At 39.8% G+C, this 20979-nt stretch overlaps 1 protein-coding gene across 1 annotated transcript in view; it reads left to right on the forward strand.

The window, feature by feature from the left end:
• The window catches only part of Itprid1 (ITPR interacting domain containing 1), a 99067-nt gene that overhangs the window by 71903 nt on the left and 6185 nt on the right, over positions 1–20979 (forward strand). Inside the window, exons 9-10 of the mRNA XM_055611821.1 lie at positions 16634–16716; positions 17109–18296. Coding sequence (XP_055467796.1) covers positions 16634–16716; positions 17109–18296 — 1271 coding nt within the window. The remainder of the gene's footprint in view (positions 1–16633; positions 16717–17108; positions 18297–20979) is intronic.

A 20979-nucleotide genomic window follows, 5' to 3' on the forward strand; every position in this document is an offset into this window, starting at 1 on the left:
GTGTGTGTGTGTGTGTGTGTGTGTGTGTGTGTGTGTGTGTGTGTGTGAATTAAATTAGTCCTATTTCAACATGAAAGTAAGTTCAGTACTTTTAAGACACCAATAGCATGACATAAAGTAAGACCTGTGTCTATCTTTTATGTGAATGAGAGAGAATCACGAGTAAGGCTGATCTGACAGAGACCCCAAATGACTCAATAGAAAGACTCATTATTTTCAGATAAAACCGGATGTGTTTAGGGTGGGAGGGCTGGAAACATTATGTTGAATTTTCAGAACGAAGGGTTAGATTCTCATCCAATGCAACATGCTTTTGCTATGTCTACCACAGTCGCAAAAGCACACAACATAAAATCAAAAAGCAATAGGACCAACTGCATCTCAAAATAACAGTGGCAGAAAGAGTGAATAAGCTTTATGAGGAAAATGATTTAGAGTTATTTAAAAATGATATACACTTAAAGAAGCAAAGAAAAGTAAAAAAGCAAATTGAATGGGTATAAGTATGCAAAAATATGACAAATCAAGTAAAAAGAGACAGTTAAATAGTGTGCCTAATGATGTTTACAAATTTATTAAATGAGGCCAACCTTTAGATGAGAGTCACATGTCTATCTCCGTTTGTAGAGAGCATGGACATTTAAAAAGTGAATATTTAACAAATAACATTGGAGATGAGCTTTAAATAGAAGATTTTTATTTTTAAATAACTTTTTATACAGTAGTTTGATCATGTTCTTTCTCCTCCTTAACTCCTTCCACATCTTTTCTCCCCTCAGTACCATCCAACTTTATGTTCTCTCTCTCTCTCTCTCTCTCTCTCTCTCTCTCTCTCTCTCTCTCTAATAAAATAAAATACTGAACACAAGCTCTTTGCTGAAGTGTAGTTGATATATTCTGTGTGGCTCCATTGAAGAAAACTGGTTTTCCCTGTCCCAGCAGCCATCACTATGCAGTTTCTTGATTAGAGGTGGGACTTTGTGCTCACTTGGAATTTGTGCAGGTCTTGCGCATGCTGTAACCGTCTGTAAATTTATATGTGTGTCAGCTCTATTGTGTCTGGAAAATGCTGTTTTCTTGGAGTCAACAGGGTTTTCCAACCCTGGCTCTTAAAATCTTTCTGCTTCCTCTTTCACATCAATCCCTAACCCCGGAGTGTTGGAAATTGATTCAAACATACCATTTAAAGATGACCATTTCAAAGTCTCTCACTCTCTGCACATTGTGCAGTTGTGGGTGTTAATTATTACAAGAAAAAATGTTTTTGATGATGGATGAGCCATGCACTGTTCTCTGGATATAACAATACGTCATTAGGAGTTATTTTATTGCTATTTTCATTTAGCAGAATAATGGTTGGTTTTCCCCTAGTGCCCATAACCTGTCTATTCTTAGGTTCTTGACTTTCTTAACAATATTAGGTGTAGATTTCATTTCATGGACTGTGTCTAACTCTAATTTTAAAGGTTGTTGGTTACCCCAGAACATCTGTGTTACCATTGAATCAGTTGGTACACCCCAAAGGTAAGCTGCTATCGGAGCCTACAGAGTTTGTAATAGGGCTAAACAGTAAATCTTTAAAATGTCATTAATTCTAGGATAATCCACAAAGCATTTAGCTATTAAGAAACTAGAGGTTGCCTTTCCAAGCTTCTGAAGAGCATGAAAAGAGAGAGTTTTATTCAGAGAAAACACAAGTGCTTACACACACATACACAAGCACACACACACACACATTTTAAGAATTGTCCATAAAAATTCACAATATGTTATTTGAAAAGAAGGAGGCTACAAAGTGGGTATAATACATACCTGTGCATAGGTGCTCAACTGGGCCAGAGTACATAGAAATACTTTGCCATCCCACATGATTAGATTATGTAACATGGTTTCTTTTTTGTTATTGTTTTCTAAGGTGTCTTTACCTTAGAAATTTTTTATAATATTGTATAAATTTTTATAATATTGAACTATTTTTTATAATAGTGAATTAATTAATAGCATCAAGCCAAATAAGTTCATTTTAGGGAAGTATTTTCCCCCAGGGGCTAAGAAATGTAGCAGTTCTTATGAATGAAGGAGAAACAGGTAAACCTGAAACAATAAGAAAGAAGAGGAGAGGGAAAAATCCTAAGATTCAAGAGCTTGCCAAGCATCGTCTGAGTGCTCACGGATGCTCTTGGGTTTGCTGTAGGAATCTTCTATAAAAGAAGCTGTGGTGTGGAGCTTCTGGTGTGGATGGACGCACTAACTCATCTCAGATGGGTTTTCCTAAACCCATCAACATACCATCTCTTCTTCAGTTCTTCCTGGAATCAGACAAAAGGCAGTCATGAGCTCAGAAGGGCAAGTATCTTTGCTGGCATGCTGTGCAGTATTTAGAACAGTATAAGACCCAAGAAGACCCAGTGCACATTTCCTAGGGATGAAGGATTCCTCAAGAACATCTGCAACTCTGCCTCTGCATCCTGTCCTCACTGTATCAGCAAGGACTTGGCTGGCAGCGTGAATGTTTGGGAAAGCCAGGGATGACACAGATAAACTTCAGAATGGAGGTCAGACTATCCTTGATAGAGTGGACCTCCATCCCACAGGACCCAGAACAAACCTTACAAGGATGGAAACTGGTAGGTTATGTGTGTTAAACTGAACTAGACAGAGGGAACAGAGAACCGCTCTTCTCTCTTTCATGCTGGCCAGACAGCATGTCAGCTCCTAAAACTAGGTTTGAGGGCTTGGTCTTAGAGCGAATTGTCCAAGAGCTTATTTAAAAGTGCAAAGAACAAATGACCTGGAAACCCCGTCCATGAGGATGGACATAAGGGGTCCTACAAGAGAGGAGAGCCGTCTTCAGAGGACCTAAAGTCAGATAGCCATCTTCAGAAAAAGGGGCCTAGACACAGCCTGTGTAACCAGACAATAGGAAGTACTACATATCTGGCTGTCTGTAGCAGGAGCATTTTCTAAAAGTTGTATATTTTCTGCCACATATAAATAATTCTGTGTGTAAAGTAGCTGGATGATAGCACTGAGGAAGGCTCTAGAAGATAATCCCGCTACGAACGGTAGGTAATTCCATTTTGACTTCTTAATGTGGGGACCAGAAGACAGAGCATAAAGATGTTCTGAAGCATTTGAAATCACTTTTTTTTTAAGTGCCTTTGTGATAGCCACTGCAGTCCAAACCATCCTCATTGCTTCTGACTGAGCAAAGCAGCCCCTGCTCATCTCAGCTTCCTACCCCGTCCTGGGGCCATCTGCTTTTGCCTCATCTGTAAGTCCACACCGGTTCTGAGACACGTGACTCAGCCTCAGCGCTGAGCTGTCACAGAATTTTCCACCCTGGGACAATGAATGTGATAGATACTTGACAATTAAATAGGTAATGAAGATGTCATTGATGTGGATGATTTAACGCCAAAGTCTAAGGCTGGACCACAGTTCTTATTCTGCATGATTTTGGCATACTTTCTGTCGCTGCATACCGCTTTCTCTTCATCTCCTCGCAATTTACATTTCAACTCCTTACCATTTTTTGTTTCCTGAGACTCTCTGAGCTCAGACTATTTTCAATGCAACTCAGGTGCTTTTACTGATGACACTGTCCGGAAAGGCGGCTCCTTCAGTAGGAGGGCCTTGGCAAGGGCCTGGCTCCTCCGTGGTTGGTGTAATGCTGCCATCTGGTGGTGACTTTGACAAAGTGCCTCAGGCGTCTTTCTCTTGGGTAGAGGAGTGTTAACACAATCCAGCAGGCCCACCTGCAGGCAGGGCTCACCCAACTGAAAGGGTGAAATCTAAATCCCAGAAGACAATTGTGCAATGCAGAAGTTAATTTCTAATGACTATTAACGCTAGTCACCACAGTCACGAATAGTATAAACGGGGATACCAACAGAGACTGAATTATCATAGTTAAAATGATGCCCTTGGAAAGAACTTACCTGCAATTAGACAAGATATTTATGTGTTAGTAGATTCACACGTATTATTGGGTGTTAATCTCATCAGAAGCCCAAGGTAACAGAAGTCCTGCCCCACGTAGGAGGGACAGGACGCAAAGCTAGTGGGTGTGGCTATAAATCTATCAGATGAGTCAGTTTGGTGTTCCAATGGGAAGTCAGTAAAACAGATTTAGAGTTTAGCATCTTTGAGCCACAGGATAAATGGAGTTGGTGAACTGGCAGTCGGTGAGGCCAAGAAGATATCAAGCAGAGAGGTTTCAGTGAAGGAGGGTGTCATTTATCTAACTGATTTAGAACAGGGACCTACGAGACCAAAAGCTTGGGTGATAAAACAAAACAACAACAACAACAACAACAAAAAAAACTCTCTAGAAGAACAAACAAGAACCCAACAACTTCAGGAAGCAAGGTGGAAAACAAGGCCTCCACTCGGGGGTGGGAGAGCTGTGGCTCCTTGGGAGAAAGTCCCCAGCAAAGGTCCCTTGGCAGTAAGCGCCTGCTGCAGTTTTCCTAGGCATAGTCTGGTAGGCTTCAGGGACTGTGTGGGGCCAGCACAACTTCCCTTCCTCTTCGAGCGCCACGTTCTTATTCCGGAAGTCAAGCCCTCCTGCCTGTGTGTTAACAGGAGGGTGTGGCAGTGATAAACGATGCTCATTTGTATTTGTCTGTTTGCTTAATAGTCCATCATCGCCATCCCTGGCTAGGTGATTTCTCATCCTTTATTTTTGTTTAACTCCTAAAGCCTTAAGGAGAAATGAAAATGAGAAGATCCAGCACCTAGCTGTTGATAGTCACTGAAACTACTTTATAAGGGGCAAAGATCTTAGTCTCCTAAAGAAAATCAGCCCATGCTTTCCTTCAATCTCTCAGAATAATTCAGGCTGCACACAGTTGACTTCTAAAGCAAACGAAAATTGAAAAATCCTCTTTTCTTGAGAGAATCATGCCCGACTCTGTTGTTCAGTCTCACCACAGAAGTGAATTTTCAGTTTGTTTCTATGTTGTTTAATTAAAGTCCAGAGATATCACTTAAGTGGGATTTAACAATTGTGTGATTTACACAAACACAGTTAATGAAAGGTAACTGCTGTTAATGCCACAGATACACATCCTTTAGAACAAATGAAGCCGAAGGTGTAGAGACTACAGTGCCATGGCTGCTTACACTGAGTGCCCACACTGTAAGAGCCGTGTCTGTCTGCAAACCTTGAACTCAAATTATCAGAAATATGTTTTATCCATCATTTAAATTATATTAGGTATTTTAAGTAACCGAAGATGATTCAAGAGGCTACAAAGGGTGTTTATGTGTCAAATGCAAATATTGTGGCATTTTGTGTGAGGGAGTTCAGTATCTGGAGATTTGGTATTCTGAGGGGTGGAGTGCCTTGGAACAAATCACCCGTAGAGCTCAGGGACCAGGTCGTTAGAGACTAACTAGCATACAGGCAGATTTTTTGGCTTACTGGCAGAATACACTGCTTCCTCTGATCGTGGCAAGGGAATTGAAGTCATTAGTTTGTGGAGCCTGCTCCAGAACAAGAATCGTATAGAGGTTTTCTGGAAAGGTGTGTAACAATGGTGTGCTGGGAGTCTTTCATGGGTCCGACCCTTTGCTAAGGCAAGTGGCTTCACACTCTATCTTGCCTGTCCTCCCCCAAGTGTTCAGGCCTCTTGCTGAGGACTCTTGCTGTAAATGCTATAGCTAGGGGCGATGAAGGATATGTGGACTTTAGTCCTACTTCCTGAATGTCTATGGTCAGGAGCTCCTCGGGTGGGGATAGACAGTCAGGTGCTCTAAAGGACATAGGGTAGCTTGAAATAGAAAATTGATGTAGAAAGTACTCAAGGGCGGTCTGTTCACTCAGCTGTTGAGAATAGATGGGCTCTAGCTAAAGTCATCAAGGAACCAGGTAAAAAATATTAGAAAGTCTATGCCAAGCTTTTGAAATGTTTTGGCTCCTTTGTGAAAAATCAAGTGAACATAAGTATGTGGGTTTAATTCTGGATCTTCTATTCAATTCCACTGATCAACTAGTCTATTTCTATGCCAGGATCACACAGTTTTAATTACTATTGCTCTGTAGTATAGCTTGAAGTCAGGGATGGAGATATCTCCAGAAGTTCTTGAATTGTATAGGATTATTTTAGCTATTCTGTTTTTTTTTTTTTCCATATGAAGTTTAGAATTGTTCTTTCAAGGTCTGTAAAGAACTGTGTTGGTATTTTGATGGGGATTGCATTGGATCTGTAGATTGCTTTTGGTAAGATGGCCATTTTTACTGTTAATCCTACTGATCCACCAGCATGGGCGATCTTTCCATATTCTGATATCTTCTTTCTTCAGATACTTGAAGTTCTTGTCATACAGTTCTTTCACTTGCTTGGTTAGAGTTACACCAAGATACTTTATATTATTTGTGGTTATTGTAAGGGTGTAGTTTCTCTAATTTCTTTCTCAGTCCATTTGTTGTTTGTGTACAGGAGAGCTACTGATTTTTTGCATTAATCTTATAACCAGCCACTTTGCTGAAGCTGTTTATCAGCTGTAGGATTTTTTTTCTGGTGGAAATTGGTGGTTGCTTATGTACACTATCATATAATCTGCAAATAGCAATACTTCAATGTCTTCCTTGCCAATTTGTGTCCCCTTGATCTCTTTTAGTTGCTTTATTACTCTATCTAGAACTTCAAGTACTATATTGAAGAGGTATAGCTAGAGTGGACAAGCCTTGCCTTGGCCCTGGTTTTAGCAGAATTGCTTTAAGTATACTTCCATTTAAGTTGATGTTAGCAATCGTTTTGCTTTATATAGCCCTTATTATGTTTAGGCATGAGCCTTGTATCCCTGAAAGACTTTCTTTGTGAAGGAGTGTTTGATTTTGTCAAAGGCTTTTTCTGCATCTAATGAGATGATCAAATGATATTTTTCTTTGAGTTTGTTTATTTGGTGGATGACATTAATGGATTCTTGTATGTTGAACCATACAAACCATCCCATTGCTAGGATGAAGCCTACTTGATCATGGTTATGTATTTGATAACCATGGATTTGGATTTGGTTTGTGGGTATTTAATTAAATATCTTTGCATTGATATTCATGAGTGAAATTGGCCTATTGGTCTGAAATTCGCTTTCTTTGTGTCTTTGTGTGGTTTAGTTATCAGGGTGTCTATGACTTAATAAAATGAGTTTTGCAATGTTCTTTCAGCTTTGTTTTTGTAGAATAGTTTGAGGTATATTGGTATTAGTTCTTCTTTTTAATGTCTGGTAGAATTCTAAGCTAAAACCACCTGGGCATTTGTTGTTGTTGTTTTGGTTTTGTTGTTGTTGTTGTTGTTTTGGTTGGGACACTTTTGATGACTGCTTCTATTTACTTAGGGGTTACAGAACTGTTTAAACTGTTTATCTGATCTTGCTTTAGCTTTGGTTGAAATCTATCAAGAAAATTGTCCTTTCCTTTAGATTTTCCAGTTTTGTGGAATACAGGCTTTTTAAATAAGACCTAATGATTTTTTTTTATTTTCTGTTGTTATGTTCCTCTTTTTGTTTCTGATTTTGTTAATTTGGATACTCTCTTTCTGCCTTTTAGTTAGTTTGGCTAAGGGTTTGTCTATCTTGTTAATTTTTCTCAAAAAAAAAAAACAGGATTTGGTTTCATTGATTCTTTGTATACTATTTTGTTACCAATTTATTGATTTCAGCCCTGAGTCTGATTATTTCCTGTTGTCTACTCCTCTTTGGTGTGTTTGCTTCCTTCTGTTCTAGAGATTTCAGTTATGCTGATAAGTTACTAGTATAGGATCTCTTGAATTTTTTATGAAGGTGCTTAGTGATATGAACTTTCCTTTTAGCACTGCTTTCACTGTGTCCCATAAGTTTGAGTATATTGTGCCTTCATTGTCATTGAATACTAGAAAGTCTTTAATATCTTTCCTGATCTAGTCATTGTTGAGTAGGGAGTTGTTCACTTTCTGTGAGTTTGTAGGGTTTCTGTTTTTGTGTTGTTGTTGATCTCCAGCTTTAATCCATGATAGTCTGATAAAATGAGGGGGATTATTTCAATCTTTTTATATCTGTTGAGGATTGCTTTGTGACTGAGCATATGGTCAATTTAGAAGAAGGTTCTGTGAAGTGCTGAGAAGAAGGTATATTCTCTGGTGCTTGGGTAAAGAGTTCAGTAGATATCTGTTAGGTCCATTTGTTTCATGACATCTGTTAGTTTCTTTTTTTTCTCCATTTAGTTTTTGTCTTGATGATCTGTCCATTGGAGAGAATGGGATGTTGAAGTATCCTCCTATTATTGTGTAGGGTTTGATGTGTGATTTAAACTTTCTTTTTTTTTTTTTTTTTTTTTTTTTTTTTTACTAATGTGAGTGTCTTTGCATTTGGGATATAGATGTTCAGAACTGAGATGTAGTCTAGGTGTATTTTTCCTTTGATGAATATGAAGTACCTTTCCCCATCTCTTTTGATTAACTTTGGTTGAAAATCTATTTTATTAGATGCTAGAATGGCTACTCCAGTTTGCTTTTTGGGTCCATTTGCTTACAAAACCTTTTTCTAGCCTTTACTCTGAGACAATGTTCATATTTATTGCTAAGTTGTGTTTCTTCTATGCAGGAGAATGATGGGTCCTCTTTTCGTATCCATTCTGTTAACCTTTTTATTGTCTTTTTATTGAGGAGTTGATACTATTGATGTTGAAAGATATTAATGACCAGTTGTTATTATTTCCTGTTATTTTGATGTTGGTGGTGGTAGTGTGTGTGTGTGAGAGAGAGAGAAAGATTCCCTTCTTTTGTTTTCACTGATGTGTATTTTTTAATTACCTGTTTTCCTTGCTGTAGTTGGTCTCCTTGGCTTGGGATTTTCCTTCTACTATCTTTTATAGGGCTGGATTTGTGGATAAATACTGTTTCAATTTGGTTTTATTTATTTGTTTGTTTGTTTGTTTGTTTGTTGTAGAATATCTTGTTGTCTTCCTCTATGGTGAGTAAAAGTTTTGCTGGGTATAGTAGCCTGGGCTGACATCTGTCATCACTTAGTGTGTGTAATATATCTGTCTCGGCTCTTTTGGCTTTTAGAATTTCTTTTTTTTAATTTTTATTTTTATATTAATTACAGTTTATTCACTTTGTATCCCAGGTGTAGCCTCCCAATCCCACCTTTACTTCTTCATCTCCTCCCATGCCCCTCTCCAAGTCCACTGATGGGGGAGGTCCTCCTCCTCTTCCATCTGACCCTAGCTTATCAGGTTTCATCAGGACTGGCTGCATTGTCCTCCTCTGTGGCCTGGCAAGGCTGCTCCCCCCTCAGAGGGAGGTAATCAAAGAGCAGGGCAATCAGTTCATGTCAGAGACAGTCCCTGTTCCCATTACTAGGAAACCCATTTAGAAACTGAGCTGCCATGGGCTACATCTGAGCAGGGGTTCTAGGTTATCTCCATGCATGGTCCTTGGTTGGGGTATCAGTCTCAGAAAAAAAAAACCCTGGGTCCAGATTTCTTGGTTCTGTTGCTCTCCTTGTGGAGCTCCTGTCTTTCTATCTCCCCTTTCTTTCATAAGATTCCCTGCCCTCTGCCCAGAGTTTGGTTATGAGTCTCAGCATTTGCTTTGATACCTTGCTGGGTAGAGTCTTTCAGAGGCCCTCTGTGGTAGGCTCCCGTCCTGTTCCCTGTTTGCTCCCTTTTCCGATGTCTGTCTTGTTTGCCTTTCTGAGTGAGCATTGATCATCTTACCCAAGGTTCTCCTTCTTTAGCTGAGCTTCTTTAGGTGTACAGATTTTATTATGTTTATCCTATATTATATGGCTAATATCCACTTATAAGTGAGTATATACCATGTGTGTCTTTCTGACTCTGGGATACTTCACTCAGGATGATCTTTTCTAGTTCCCACCATTTGCCTGCAAATTTCATGATTGCCTTGTTTTTAATTGCTAAGTAGTATTCCATTGTGTAAATATACCACAATTTCTGTATCCATTCCTCAACTGAGGGGCATCTGGATTGTTTCCAGGTTCTGGCTATTACGAATAAAGCTGCTACAAACATGGTTGAGCAAATGTCCTTTTTGTGTACTTAAACATCTTTTGGTTATATGTCTAGGAGTGGTATAGCTGTATCTTGAGGAAGCACTATTCCTAATTATCTGAGAAAGTGCTGGATTGATTTCCAAAGTGGTTGTTCAAGTTTCATTCCCACCAGCAATGGAGGAGGGTTCCCCTTTCTTCACATCCTCTCCAGCAAGTATTGTCACTTGAGTTTTTGATCTTGACCATTCTGAAGGGTATAAGGTGAAATCTCAGGGTCATTTTAATTTGCATCTCCCTGATGACCAAGGATGTTGAACATTTCTTTAAGTGTTTTTCTGCCATTTGATACTCCTCTATAGATAATTCTGTTTAGTTCTGTACCCCATTTTTTAATTGGATTACTTAATTTGTTGCTTTTTAACTTCTTGTTGAGAAGACATGTGTTATTCTGGTAAGTTTGCTTTTATATGTGACTTGGCCTTTTTCCCTTGCAACTTTTAATATTCTCTCTTTGTTCTGTAAATTTAGTGTTTTGATTATTATATGGCAGGGTGGTCTGTGTACTTCTTGTATGTTCATAGGCATTTCTTTAGGTTGGAGGACTTTTCTTCTATGATTTTGTTGAAAATATTTTCTGGGCTTTGCAGCTGGGAGTATTCTTCTATTCCTATTATTCTTAGATTTGGTCTTTTATAGTGTCCCAGATTTTTTGGATGCTCTGTATCAGGGGCTTTTTAAGTTTAACATCTTCTTTGACTGATGTATTGATTTTTTTTTTCAATTTTAGCTTCTACCCCTGGGATTCTCTCTTCCATCTCTTAAAGTCTGTTCTTGATGCTTCTGTCTTTAGTTCCTGTCCTCATTCCTAGGTTTTCCAACTCCAGGATCCTGTCAGATTGTGTTTTCTTAATTGCTTCTAGTTCTATTTTTAGGTCTTAAACAGATTTGTTCATTTCCTTCTCCTGTAATTGTTTAATTTCTTGAAGAGATTTGTTCGATTCTTTCACCTGTTTGGTTGTATTTCCCTGTGCTACTTTGAGAGCTTTATATTCCTCCTTTAATGCCTCTATCATTTTCATAACCTCAAATTTAAAATCTTTCTAGGTGTGAGAGTATCTCCAGGGCTTGCTGGGGTAGGACCACTCACTGGTGGCATCATATTGCCCTGAATTTTGTTGTTTGTGTTCTTATGCTGGCCTTTAGCTATCTGGTTTGCTCTGGTGTTTGCCTGCCTGGTGATTCCTCTGCTGGGTTCACTGTCTATAGCCCAGGTGGGCCAGGAAGATGGGGAGCAGACAGAAAGATCTCCAGGATGAATGCTGCTTCAGCTTCCCACAGGCCACCTTATGATGGGGAGAATGGGGCGTGGGCCCCATGCCCAGCTCACCTCTGCTGGGTTCCCTGTTTCTGCTGGGCTTGCTCTCTGTGACCCAGGTGGACCAGGCTGATGTAGAACTGGCGGAAAGCTCTCCAAGCCAAATGCTGCTCCGGCATCCCACAGACACCCCCCCCCACCATACTGTAATTCTGACTGGTTGAATCTTGTGCAGGTAACCACTACTGTAGTTGATGTATGAAATAATAATATCATGCCCAGAAATGAGCATTTCACAGCTCTCCTCCAATTTTTACCAGCTTTTACTTTATTTTTCTTCCTTCTTTTGTGATGTTTCCTGAGCCTTCCATACTGTGTGTGGGGGAGTGCAATAAGAGGTTAATATAGATGATTCATTCAGAGCTGAACACTTATGGGTCATTTATACTTGACGCTTTGACCAGTTATGTGTCTCTGCATCAGCTGTCACCCAAGCAAGTCAAATCTATGGGATAAACATAAATCTTAGGGAAATAATTTCAGAACATGACCATTTAGCCAAACAACACTAGTAAGCTTTCCCCCTAGGGCCTATAACTACCCTAGTCATGGGCTTCTGACTAGGTACACAGTAGCAGAAATTCTTCCTACGGAGCATGTCTCAGATCCAATCAGAAAGAGGTTGTTTAGCCCCAAGTCATCATGCCACTATTGCTCCAGTTGGCTCCAATTGCCAAGCAGGTGAGTATTAAGGCATGTGGAGTCCAGATCTGGATAAACCACTAATATTTTCCCCTTTGAGCAAGTTCATTGCACCATCTGCCACTATGTCAGCTAGCCATCAGGGAAGAGTTTCTGGTCAGTACAAATTGATTTCTCTATATGTCCTACATTCAAAGTGAGTGGTGTCTCCATCAATAGGTACTTACCATCTGGCTGTAGTGAGCAATAGCAGTGTCCCACATTGTTTTGTGTAACTATGGGTTCTCTCACCAATAACTCATCTATTAAGGTATCCTGTGCCCCACACTGAGATCTACAATGAAGAAAGAATGTCTTCTTGGAGCAACATTTTCCACCCAGAAAGGCACTTCTGTTCCCATGACTTTTCTTTGTATTACAAATTTTAATTAGCTTACAAACGAGTGGATGCTTATTAGGCTTTTTCATATAACCTTGGTTAACTCATCCTCTATCCTCCTCTCTCCACCCTCCCTATCTTCACTAAAACAATTAACCCTGAAAGTAATCCGACTCTCCTTTCATGTTGCCTGCATTTGGCTGACAAGTTTTAATACTAGTTGAGTTTGACTATAACAAGATCATCCAGGTCTTAAAATATGTTAAACAAAACTTTTATTATTATATAATAATAAAATTCCAGTAATAAATAATAAATATTCTCATTTCCATTGAGTGTTAAGAAGCAAATATTCTATTATTGGTATAAAATGTTCTATAAAAATTGAATGTTATGCTTCAAGGCATTTATTTGATCAGTTCCTTTCATAAAATCTGCTCTAAGTTATAATAGTACTTATTTTCACAGATTCATAGGTATTTCTAATAAGCCTCATGCTATCTTGTTAACATGTTTGTTTACATAGACAATTTTCCCCTATTGCAGGGGACCAAACTCAGAACTTTAACAATGCTAAGCAACTACTCAACCACTGGGTTTGGCCCCAGTCTTCAATTCCCTTTTGAAAAGAGTTAAATCTTTTTACTTGTTTGATGCTCCTTTGCTGGCTCTTCATTGTTTGCCCTTGAAAGGAGTCATCCACCTGTCTTTTCACTGGATTACTTTCAAAGCCAATTCTCCTTCTGCTGTTATATTTGTTAACTGTATGTAATATGCCTTCCTACTGGGGTTGATTTTAAGGCTTTTTCTCTTCATCATTGCTATTGAATAAGTTGTTTCTGATGTGCCTTGGCACAGGTTTTTCTCTTGTTCTGTGTGCTGGGAGTTTGTTTCTGTCAAATATTTCAAGTGTTCTCCATACTCTTTAGAGTTTTCTAGTTATTAATATATCCAGCCAATCAGAGAGGTCCCACGGTGCACTGGTGTGATTTTTTGCCACTTAAAATCTTGTTTTCCATATGTTATTTTGATTTGGAATCATTTCTACAGTTATGTCTTCTTTTCATTAGTTGCTTTTATTACACAGTCTTTAGTTTGCTTTTAATCTTATCCATTATAAGCGATCATAAACAGTGTAGTTTTCATCTTTAGTTTGATTCAGGTCTTTAAACACACATGCGTACACACACAATGAGTACATGCATGCGCACACACACACCTTCAACGTCTGCACTTAGCACATTTCATCATATTCCTAGACTCTTGGCCATATGGCATATAGTCAGAAGTGTTTTAACATCCTTGTCTGATCATTATAACATCAGCATCAATTCTTTATTCATCTCCATTTGTTGGGTTCCCCCCCTCCCTGTTTGGGTCACATTCACCTGCTTCTTTTGTAGTTAATTGTATTTCTTCATTGACAGTTTCCTTCATGTATATAATGCATTTTGGTTACTCTTTCCCACCAGCTTTTTTCTCCCTCCCATCCTATTTCCTACAAATATCCTTCCCAAGTTCCTGTCTTTTTTGCTTTTGTGTGGTGTGTTGTGTTATGTGACCTACTGAGTTTCATAAGGGTTGTCTGTGTGACACAGGTTTGGAACTATTCACTGAAGGTGAGGGCACACATTTGACATGTAATATACGCTCAGTGTTCTAAAAGCTATTCTTGAGTTTACTTCTGGAGCAGAGTTGAGTTACACACGCTGATGCCTTTGATATTAGGAGACCCCACACAGTAAGGTCTCCCTTTTGGACCCAGATTAGGCACAAATAATATCCAGAAAGCTGTTTTCACAGAGAGACCCTTTATTAAGCAGGAAAGAAAAGTTAAAGTGGCTGCTTTCTGAATTAGGCAGAAAAACGGCAGCAAATGACCTTGCAGGTATAACTTTTAATAAGAGAAAAAGGGAAATCTGTGTTAGAATGGACTAGGATATGGTGGTATATTTTGATTGGGCATGTTAATTAAGTTAACCAAAGTGAGCTTTTAATTGCTATACTTCAATGCTTTGCTATCTGGAGCTTGGCAGTCAGCCTCAGAAGGAAGTGGCCAAATAAGGAAATAGATGTTAGTAGCCAGCTTTAGGAATATACTTTAATGTTTTTTAGCAAGGCAGAGGGAATAGAGATAAGGGGCAAAATTGCCAGAGGCATGTTTGTCAAGTGCCATGTTCAAGCTGGCAAGAGTCCCTTCCTTTGGGTCTTATTTTTTTTAAGACAGTCTGGGGAACCAGAACAATGTTTATTCTCAGGCTACTTATTCCTCACCTCTGAGTCAAGACATTAACTGTGCTATATGAATTACGAAGTTTTCCAATATGGCAGGTGGAATCATACCCTATTCTTGTGCCTGGGTGAATGCTGAGCCCTGTTTCCTTCAACTCCTTCAGATGGCTCCTTCTCAATGCTAGAGCATAGCTAATGAGATACCCAAGAACTGTTTCTCCCTAGGATTTTCTTTTTTTCTCACCCTGGCTGCAAACTCTAGATGTCTCAGTCTTGCTAAAGTTTTAACTCTGCTTCCTTTATTATAGGTGTCTTACAAGACTCACCATTTGTTTCTGTTCCTATACCAAAGCTTGTAAACTAGGGGCAGAAATCTTAGTAATTATTGGGGCTCACACCACTGATTCTGCTTCTCAGTAATTGCTGTCATGAATTGCTGTCTGCTGTCTTAAAACAAAACAAATCCCATTTTTCATGTACTTTGTCCAGTATTTGATTGTTTCAGGAGGCAGAGAAATTCTAGACCCTATTACTCCAGCTTTCCAAGAGAAGAAGATCTTGGGTGAAGATCTCCATATTTTATCCTTAACAACACAACAAGAGTGATGTTTTTATCAGAGAAACCATTACGTCAACATTTTCCTCTGAGTTCCTCAGTCTTACCCAGGTTCAGCTGTTAAAGCCTTGTCTCTTGATTTTTAGCTTTTAAATGTCTTGAGTCTGAATTAAAGAATATGGGTTTAAATTTCATAGTTGTAGGAAAGCCGGTGTCTTTCTTCTTACTTTGACCTCAGGCAAACTAGTTGGATGTGGGCTGGCTGGACCACCTTAGAGATTATTTCTACTTTCTCAGAATATGACAATTAAAACTGTCTGAGGAAAGCCCAATGGGAAGGCATTGCTGTTAAGGGAGGCATCCTCAAGGCTGGATCTGCAAAGATAAATATTACCTAAGAGCTTTGAGTTAGAAGTTAGCTGTCTAAACAATGGGAAGTTATATGGTTCTCACTTAGGTACCAGATTTCTAAGCATCATATCTATCAACAGTCATCCTTTTGACCAACTTCCAGACTCCTCCTTTGTCTTTTTCTTCTCCAAGAAAAGACAAGGCCTTCTAGCATTAGTAAGAGTTACTAGAGTAAATGAGAATCTAATTATTTGGGCTGGAGTGAAACTCAGGTAACAGAGTATTTATTTGCCTAGCATGCATGAAGTCCTGTTATGGATTTAATCCATAACAGTACACAAAATTGAGTGTGATAGTATACAAATGTACAATCATTCAGGATGTAGAGACAGGAGGATGAGATGTTTATGATCCTTCTTGGCTTGGCTACATATTGAATTTGAGGCCAGCCTGGAATACGTGAGACCCTGCCTCAGAATAAAATGCCATAGTTTAGTACAGTGACTTGCTATCAGGTACCTGTTCTTTTACCCCACCCACACACAATATAATATAATACAGCACAGCACAATACAACACAACATGTACCTATGATAGCTCCAAAACCTAGCCTGTTGCTTTTCTGCCCTGTTCAGTGTTTCACAGTAACAAAAGCCACAGTCTAGACATGAGCATGGCCTTGCCGTCTTAGAATGAGAGTTCAGAAAAATCTAGGAGTTATTACCTAAAATGTAGTCAAGGGAAAAAGAATATATATGTGCAAACATATTACATGAAGGTATTTTTGTTTTATTAATGTGATATTTATGGACATATGCACTTCTTGGATTTTTTTTGTCCTCAGTAGAGTTTCAGCTCACAATCAACCATATTAAAGTTTAAGAAGTCATGTGTTTACAGGCTCAGGAAACTGTAGATGTAACTGTACATGAGCTTTCTGACACGTGAAAAAAGATGTCCTTTGAAGTTCCCCATTGGATCACTCATGGTCAGACCTTGGGGAATCTCTAATGTACCAGAGATGGAGAGGGTTTGCTCTTGGTCCTGTGGGCAAGATGATTCCACTCCCCTAACCCCTGGGTCTCTTTTCTTCCCACAGGCACCCGAGTGGACAGAACAAACAGCTGTCAGTCCGACAGCAGTGGGTTTTTGGAGGAGCTGCCAGAGCCTCAGCCCTTCCAGGTAGAAGAGACTGGAATGGGGCCCTGACTCCTTACTTCACACTTTTCAGTCCTAACAACCACACTCCAATCATACACTCAGTTCTGGAGAACTTGGAAGGACAAATCTAAAGTGCCCACCATAAATGGAAAGTTTTGAAGCCCATACCATATATACACTCAGTGGGCAAAGAATATAGGATCACAGTAGACCAAGTGTTGAGATGCTCACTTTTTCTCTCCTTTCTCTTTTGTTTTCATTTTTCTAAATAATGAGCTAAATATCATAGGAAGAGGTGTTAGGCGAAGTAGTACTCTGATATAATTCCAAGTTAATAGCCTATGCTCACAACTTCTGTTTCACTAGTCTGCCCTAACTTCCTGATTCATTTTCCATGTCGGTTTCCCCTGCAGGTATCTTCCTTACCAGGCAGCCAGAGTCCCAAGGAATGTAGAGGTAGCATACCAAGGGACCAGAGTCATAGCCCAGCATCATGGCAAGACTCTCAGCAAGAGTCATCACATGACTCTAAATCCAAGAACATGGTGGTCTCATCTTTGTCAAGCCCAGATACAAGTGTCTTGAAAGGAAAGCCCTCAGCATCTGTGGTGGAGGAAGAGCTTCAACTCAATGCCATTATAGGGCCACCAGAGACAGTCAACCAGGATAAGACCCTCACCAAGACGATCCCAGAGGGAGAACATCCAGAGAGTGTTGTTGGATCTGTCATCACTTCTACATGCAATAACACAACGGGGGTCATTGTAACTCATGTCACAGAAGAGGAAGATAGGTCTCTGAGGCATAACAGTACTGTGAAAATGCTGATACAAAGGCACTGCTTTGAGTCACCAAGGTCGTCGAGGACCGACTGGACTCCAGACAATCTCTATCATGTGGATTCGGAGATCGCAGGAACAGAGGGCAGCAGCAAAGTATGCCGTGACACCCAGCAAAACTCACTGGTACAAGAGAGGCCAGCACAGCTCCCTCACCAACACAGAAGAGCCATGCCACATAAAGGTGACCTTGTTCAGGACTTTGAGAAGTCAATTCCCCACCTTGATAAGCCACCTGGAGATGTTCCCACTGACTCAAATGTTGCCAGCTCTTGCTCTGTGACAACCCAGATGTCCTCCAGTCGGGTGTCAGCTGTTCAGAGTGCTGCGGGCTTGGGGACCTATAATACAAGAACAGCTTTTGAATGCACTCCATGTGACCCCATTAATACAACAGACCTGAGCCTGCAGACAGGAGCAAGGCAGGTCAATGATGTTGCTGTTCAGACTTATGCATGTGAATGCAAGCCCAGGCCCTCACCTAATAAGGCCTTAATTCATGGACCTATGCCCCTCACCAAATCCATCTCTTTGGATACAGGTTTTCCTAGCATCTCCCCAACAGGTGTCTGCCACATCATTCCTGCCCACTGTTGTGTCTGCTGTCATCACTGTTCCAATTGCCAAGGGAGGAGGCAAAGTCCTGGCCCAGAACCCTCTATATGCAGGCATTTCCTGTATTCACACACAGAAGATCCTGAAGCTCGGTTCATGAAGACATTGAAAATACTTCAGGACACCACTGTGAGGGACCTGTGCTCTGTAAGTGTTTCCTTTACAAAACTGGAAAGACAGATGCACCACACACACCACTAATACCACAGAGGTGGTGTTCATCTTCCTTTACAGCAGAGAAAACTCAAAGCATACCTTTTATTTTCAAACACGAATCATGTTTGTTGAGTGTTTTATAGTTTATGAGATAAATTCATATGTTCAAGGTTATAATATTAATGGACCTTCCTCATCTCCACATTAGTCTAACTGGGTTCTAAATTCAGTAGGCTATATAATCTTGCCTGGCCATTTAGTGTTTCTAGGACCATTATGTATAACAATGGGATGGAGACTGTGGACATAGCTCAGGACTTCTTAAGTACTTAGTACTGAGTCCTAAGTAGCTAAGTACTTGCTTAAGGCTCTGGGTTTAATGCATTCATTCATACATATATATATATATATATATATATACATATGAAGGGAATTGATTCATTTCGTTGTTATAAAATTGTCTAGGGATGAAAAGTTCTGTAAAGCATACAACATAATTACAGACTCATTGCAATATTTAGCACCAAGAAAGTTCAAGTTCCTATTAATTGATGGGTGTGATAGGTCAGGTTCATCTCTCCCCATGGTTCCAAGACCTCTCCTGCCCATCTCTGCTCTTCAACTCCTCCCACTCGTTTCCTTCTCCTCCCTCTGGATCTGGATGTCCCACCCTATGCTCTCCATTGCTCAGCACTGGCTGGTGGTTTAATTGAAAATACAGAGAACAAATGGTGGCATGTTTACACAAACTTGAGACAGGTGATGCTTAGAATAAACATCATAATGCAATGTCTGGATTGAAACCAGATAGTGGGGTAGAGAAATCAGCATTTGAATGAACAAGGGTAAATTGTATACATTCCACAAGAACATTATACCAACGGGGTCCCGAAGCTAAGTTAAGGATGCTTGGTATGATAGGGATAGAGACGAAGTCTGGACCAGCACCATGAGTCTCTCTGAATATGGACCAGTGGGTCTTCCTTTCTCTATTTCTGTCAAAAAGGGACCTTAGATTTAGGCAATTATAGGTGTGTGGAATAATTTGGCATCTGGAAACAGATGTTCTGCTTCCTTTGGCATGACAGCATGGAAAGATCTTGTGGCCCTTTGTGCATAGTCATCATTCTCAGACTGGGATGTAGGTGTCAAACCAGCAGGAGTTGATTGTAAAATTTGCTGTCTTGTTCCTTGCCTCATGATGCACACACACACACACACACACACACCTGCACGTGCGTGAACGTGGACACACATAACCACAACAAAGAAGAATTTGCAATTATACAGAAAAGACAAAGATAAATTGATTTGGCAGAAATGGGTACTCTACTGACTTTTACTAGGTAGCTGTGTATTTCTCCTCTAAATTTAAGGGTCCAGAAACACAAATTCAACAGGAACAGTAAACTCATGTGATCATATACACTTCCATATGTGTGTTTATTTTTCAGACACACACACAGGTGCCTGCACACACATGCAGATGAGCATGGGGTTGCTTTCTTTTATGAGCCTGGTGTTATTCAAGAAACTTGAAGACTGGAAAAGGAAAAGGACCTATGCTGTGAATGAGCCTGGGTGGGTCTGTAAAACCTGAGAAAAGGTTCTGCAGGAAATGTGGCTTTAAGTTAAATGCTGTGGGATAGCTAAGGCTTAGGAAATCTAGTATAGACAGAAATAACTAGAAACTAGGCCATGGGTGAAATGAAGATTACAGACAGAGATGGATGCTATCTGTCACATGGCAATAGGCATTTAGGGCAGATGTTGAAAGTAAGAGCAATTTTATGTAAAATCTTAACTTAAAAAGGCATACCTCCTCTACTATTGTATTTTATTCCATGATGGTTGACACTATGGAGAAACCTACAGCTAGTTTTGTGGTCATCTAGCCTACCTAGAAGACTAGCTTGTTGATATGGTTACGTTCTTATGTGCATGAGAGTTTGTAACTATAATTTGTCAGTGGAAAATTGATCTGTTCATTTAATTAACCTTTTACACATGAATTCTTGGGAGTGGTTTAAATAAAATATGTTAAGTCAAAACCAAACATATTTCCAGAATAAGATACATAAGAAATATGATGTCTACATATGAAAATGTTTTAGAATATTTAGAGATTTAGTTTAAAAAACTGTGTGAAGTTTAAAAAGTATGAGTGGCTGGGGATGGTGGTGCATACTTGTGATCCCAGCACTCAGGGAGGCAGAAGCAGGCAGAGATCTGTGAGTCTGTGAGTTAGAGGCCAATCGGGTCTACAATGAGAGTCCAGGATAGCCAAGACTACATAGAGAAACCCTGTCTCAAAAAAAGAAAAGGTGAGTCAATTAGAAAATGAAAACTCATGTTGTCGTTTTGGTTTGTTTCTATAGTGCCGCTCTGCCACTCTTACTGTTGAAGTTTGCAGTAATGGGTTGAGGCAGTAGAGTAGACCTTGTATTTTATGTGGGTTTAATCCAGACTGTACATAGAAGAGAGAGAGAGAATGAGAGAGAAAAAGAGAGAGGTCCTCCCACCCCACCACCTCCATCTTTTTCCTTGCCTGGATTTCCTTTATCCTGAAACATTTTTTGCCAGTTCTTGGACTAAATTGTGTATTTCTGAATGACCAGGAGATGGCAGCACTTCAGAATTTTCAACAGCACTACAGTCTTAAATCGCCAACTGG

Source organism: Psammomys obesus, unplaced genomic scaffold (genome assembly GCF_907164565.1).
Source record: "Psammomys obesus unplaced genomic scaffold, mPsaObe1.curated_primary_1811, whole genome shotgun sequence".
In the NCBI taxonomy this organism is placed as follows: domain Eukaryota; kingdom Metazoa; phylum Chordata; class Mammalia; order Rodentia; family Muridae; genus Psammomys; species Psammomys obesus.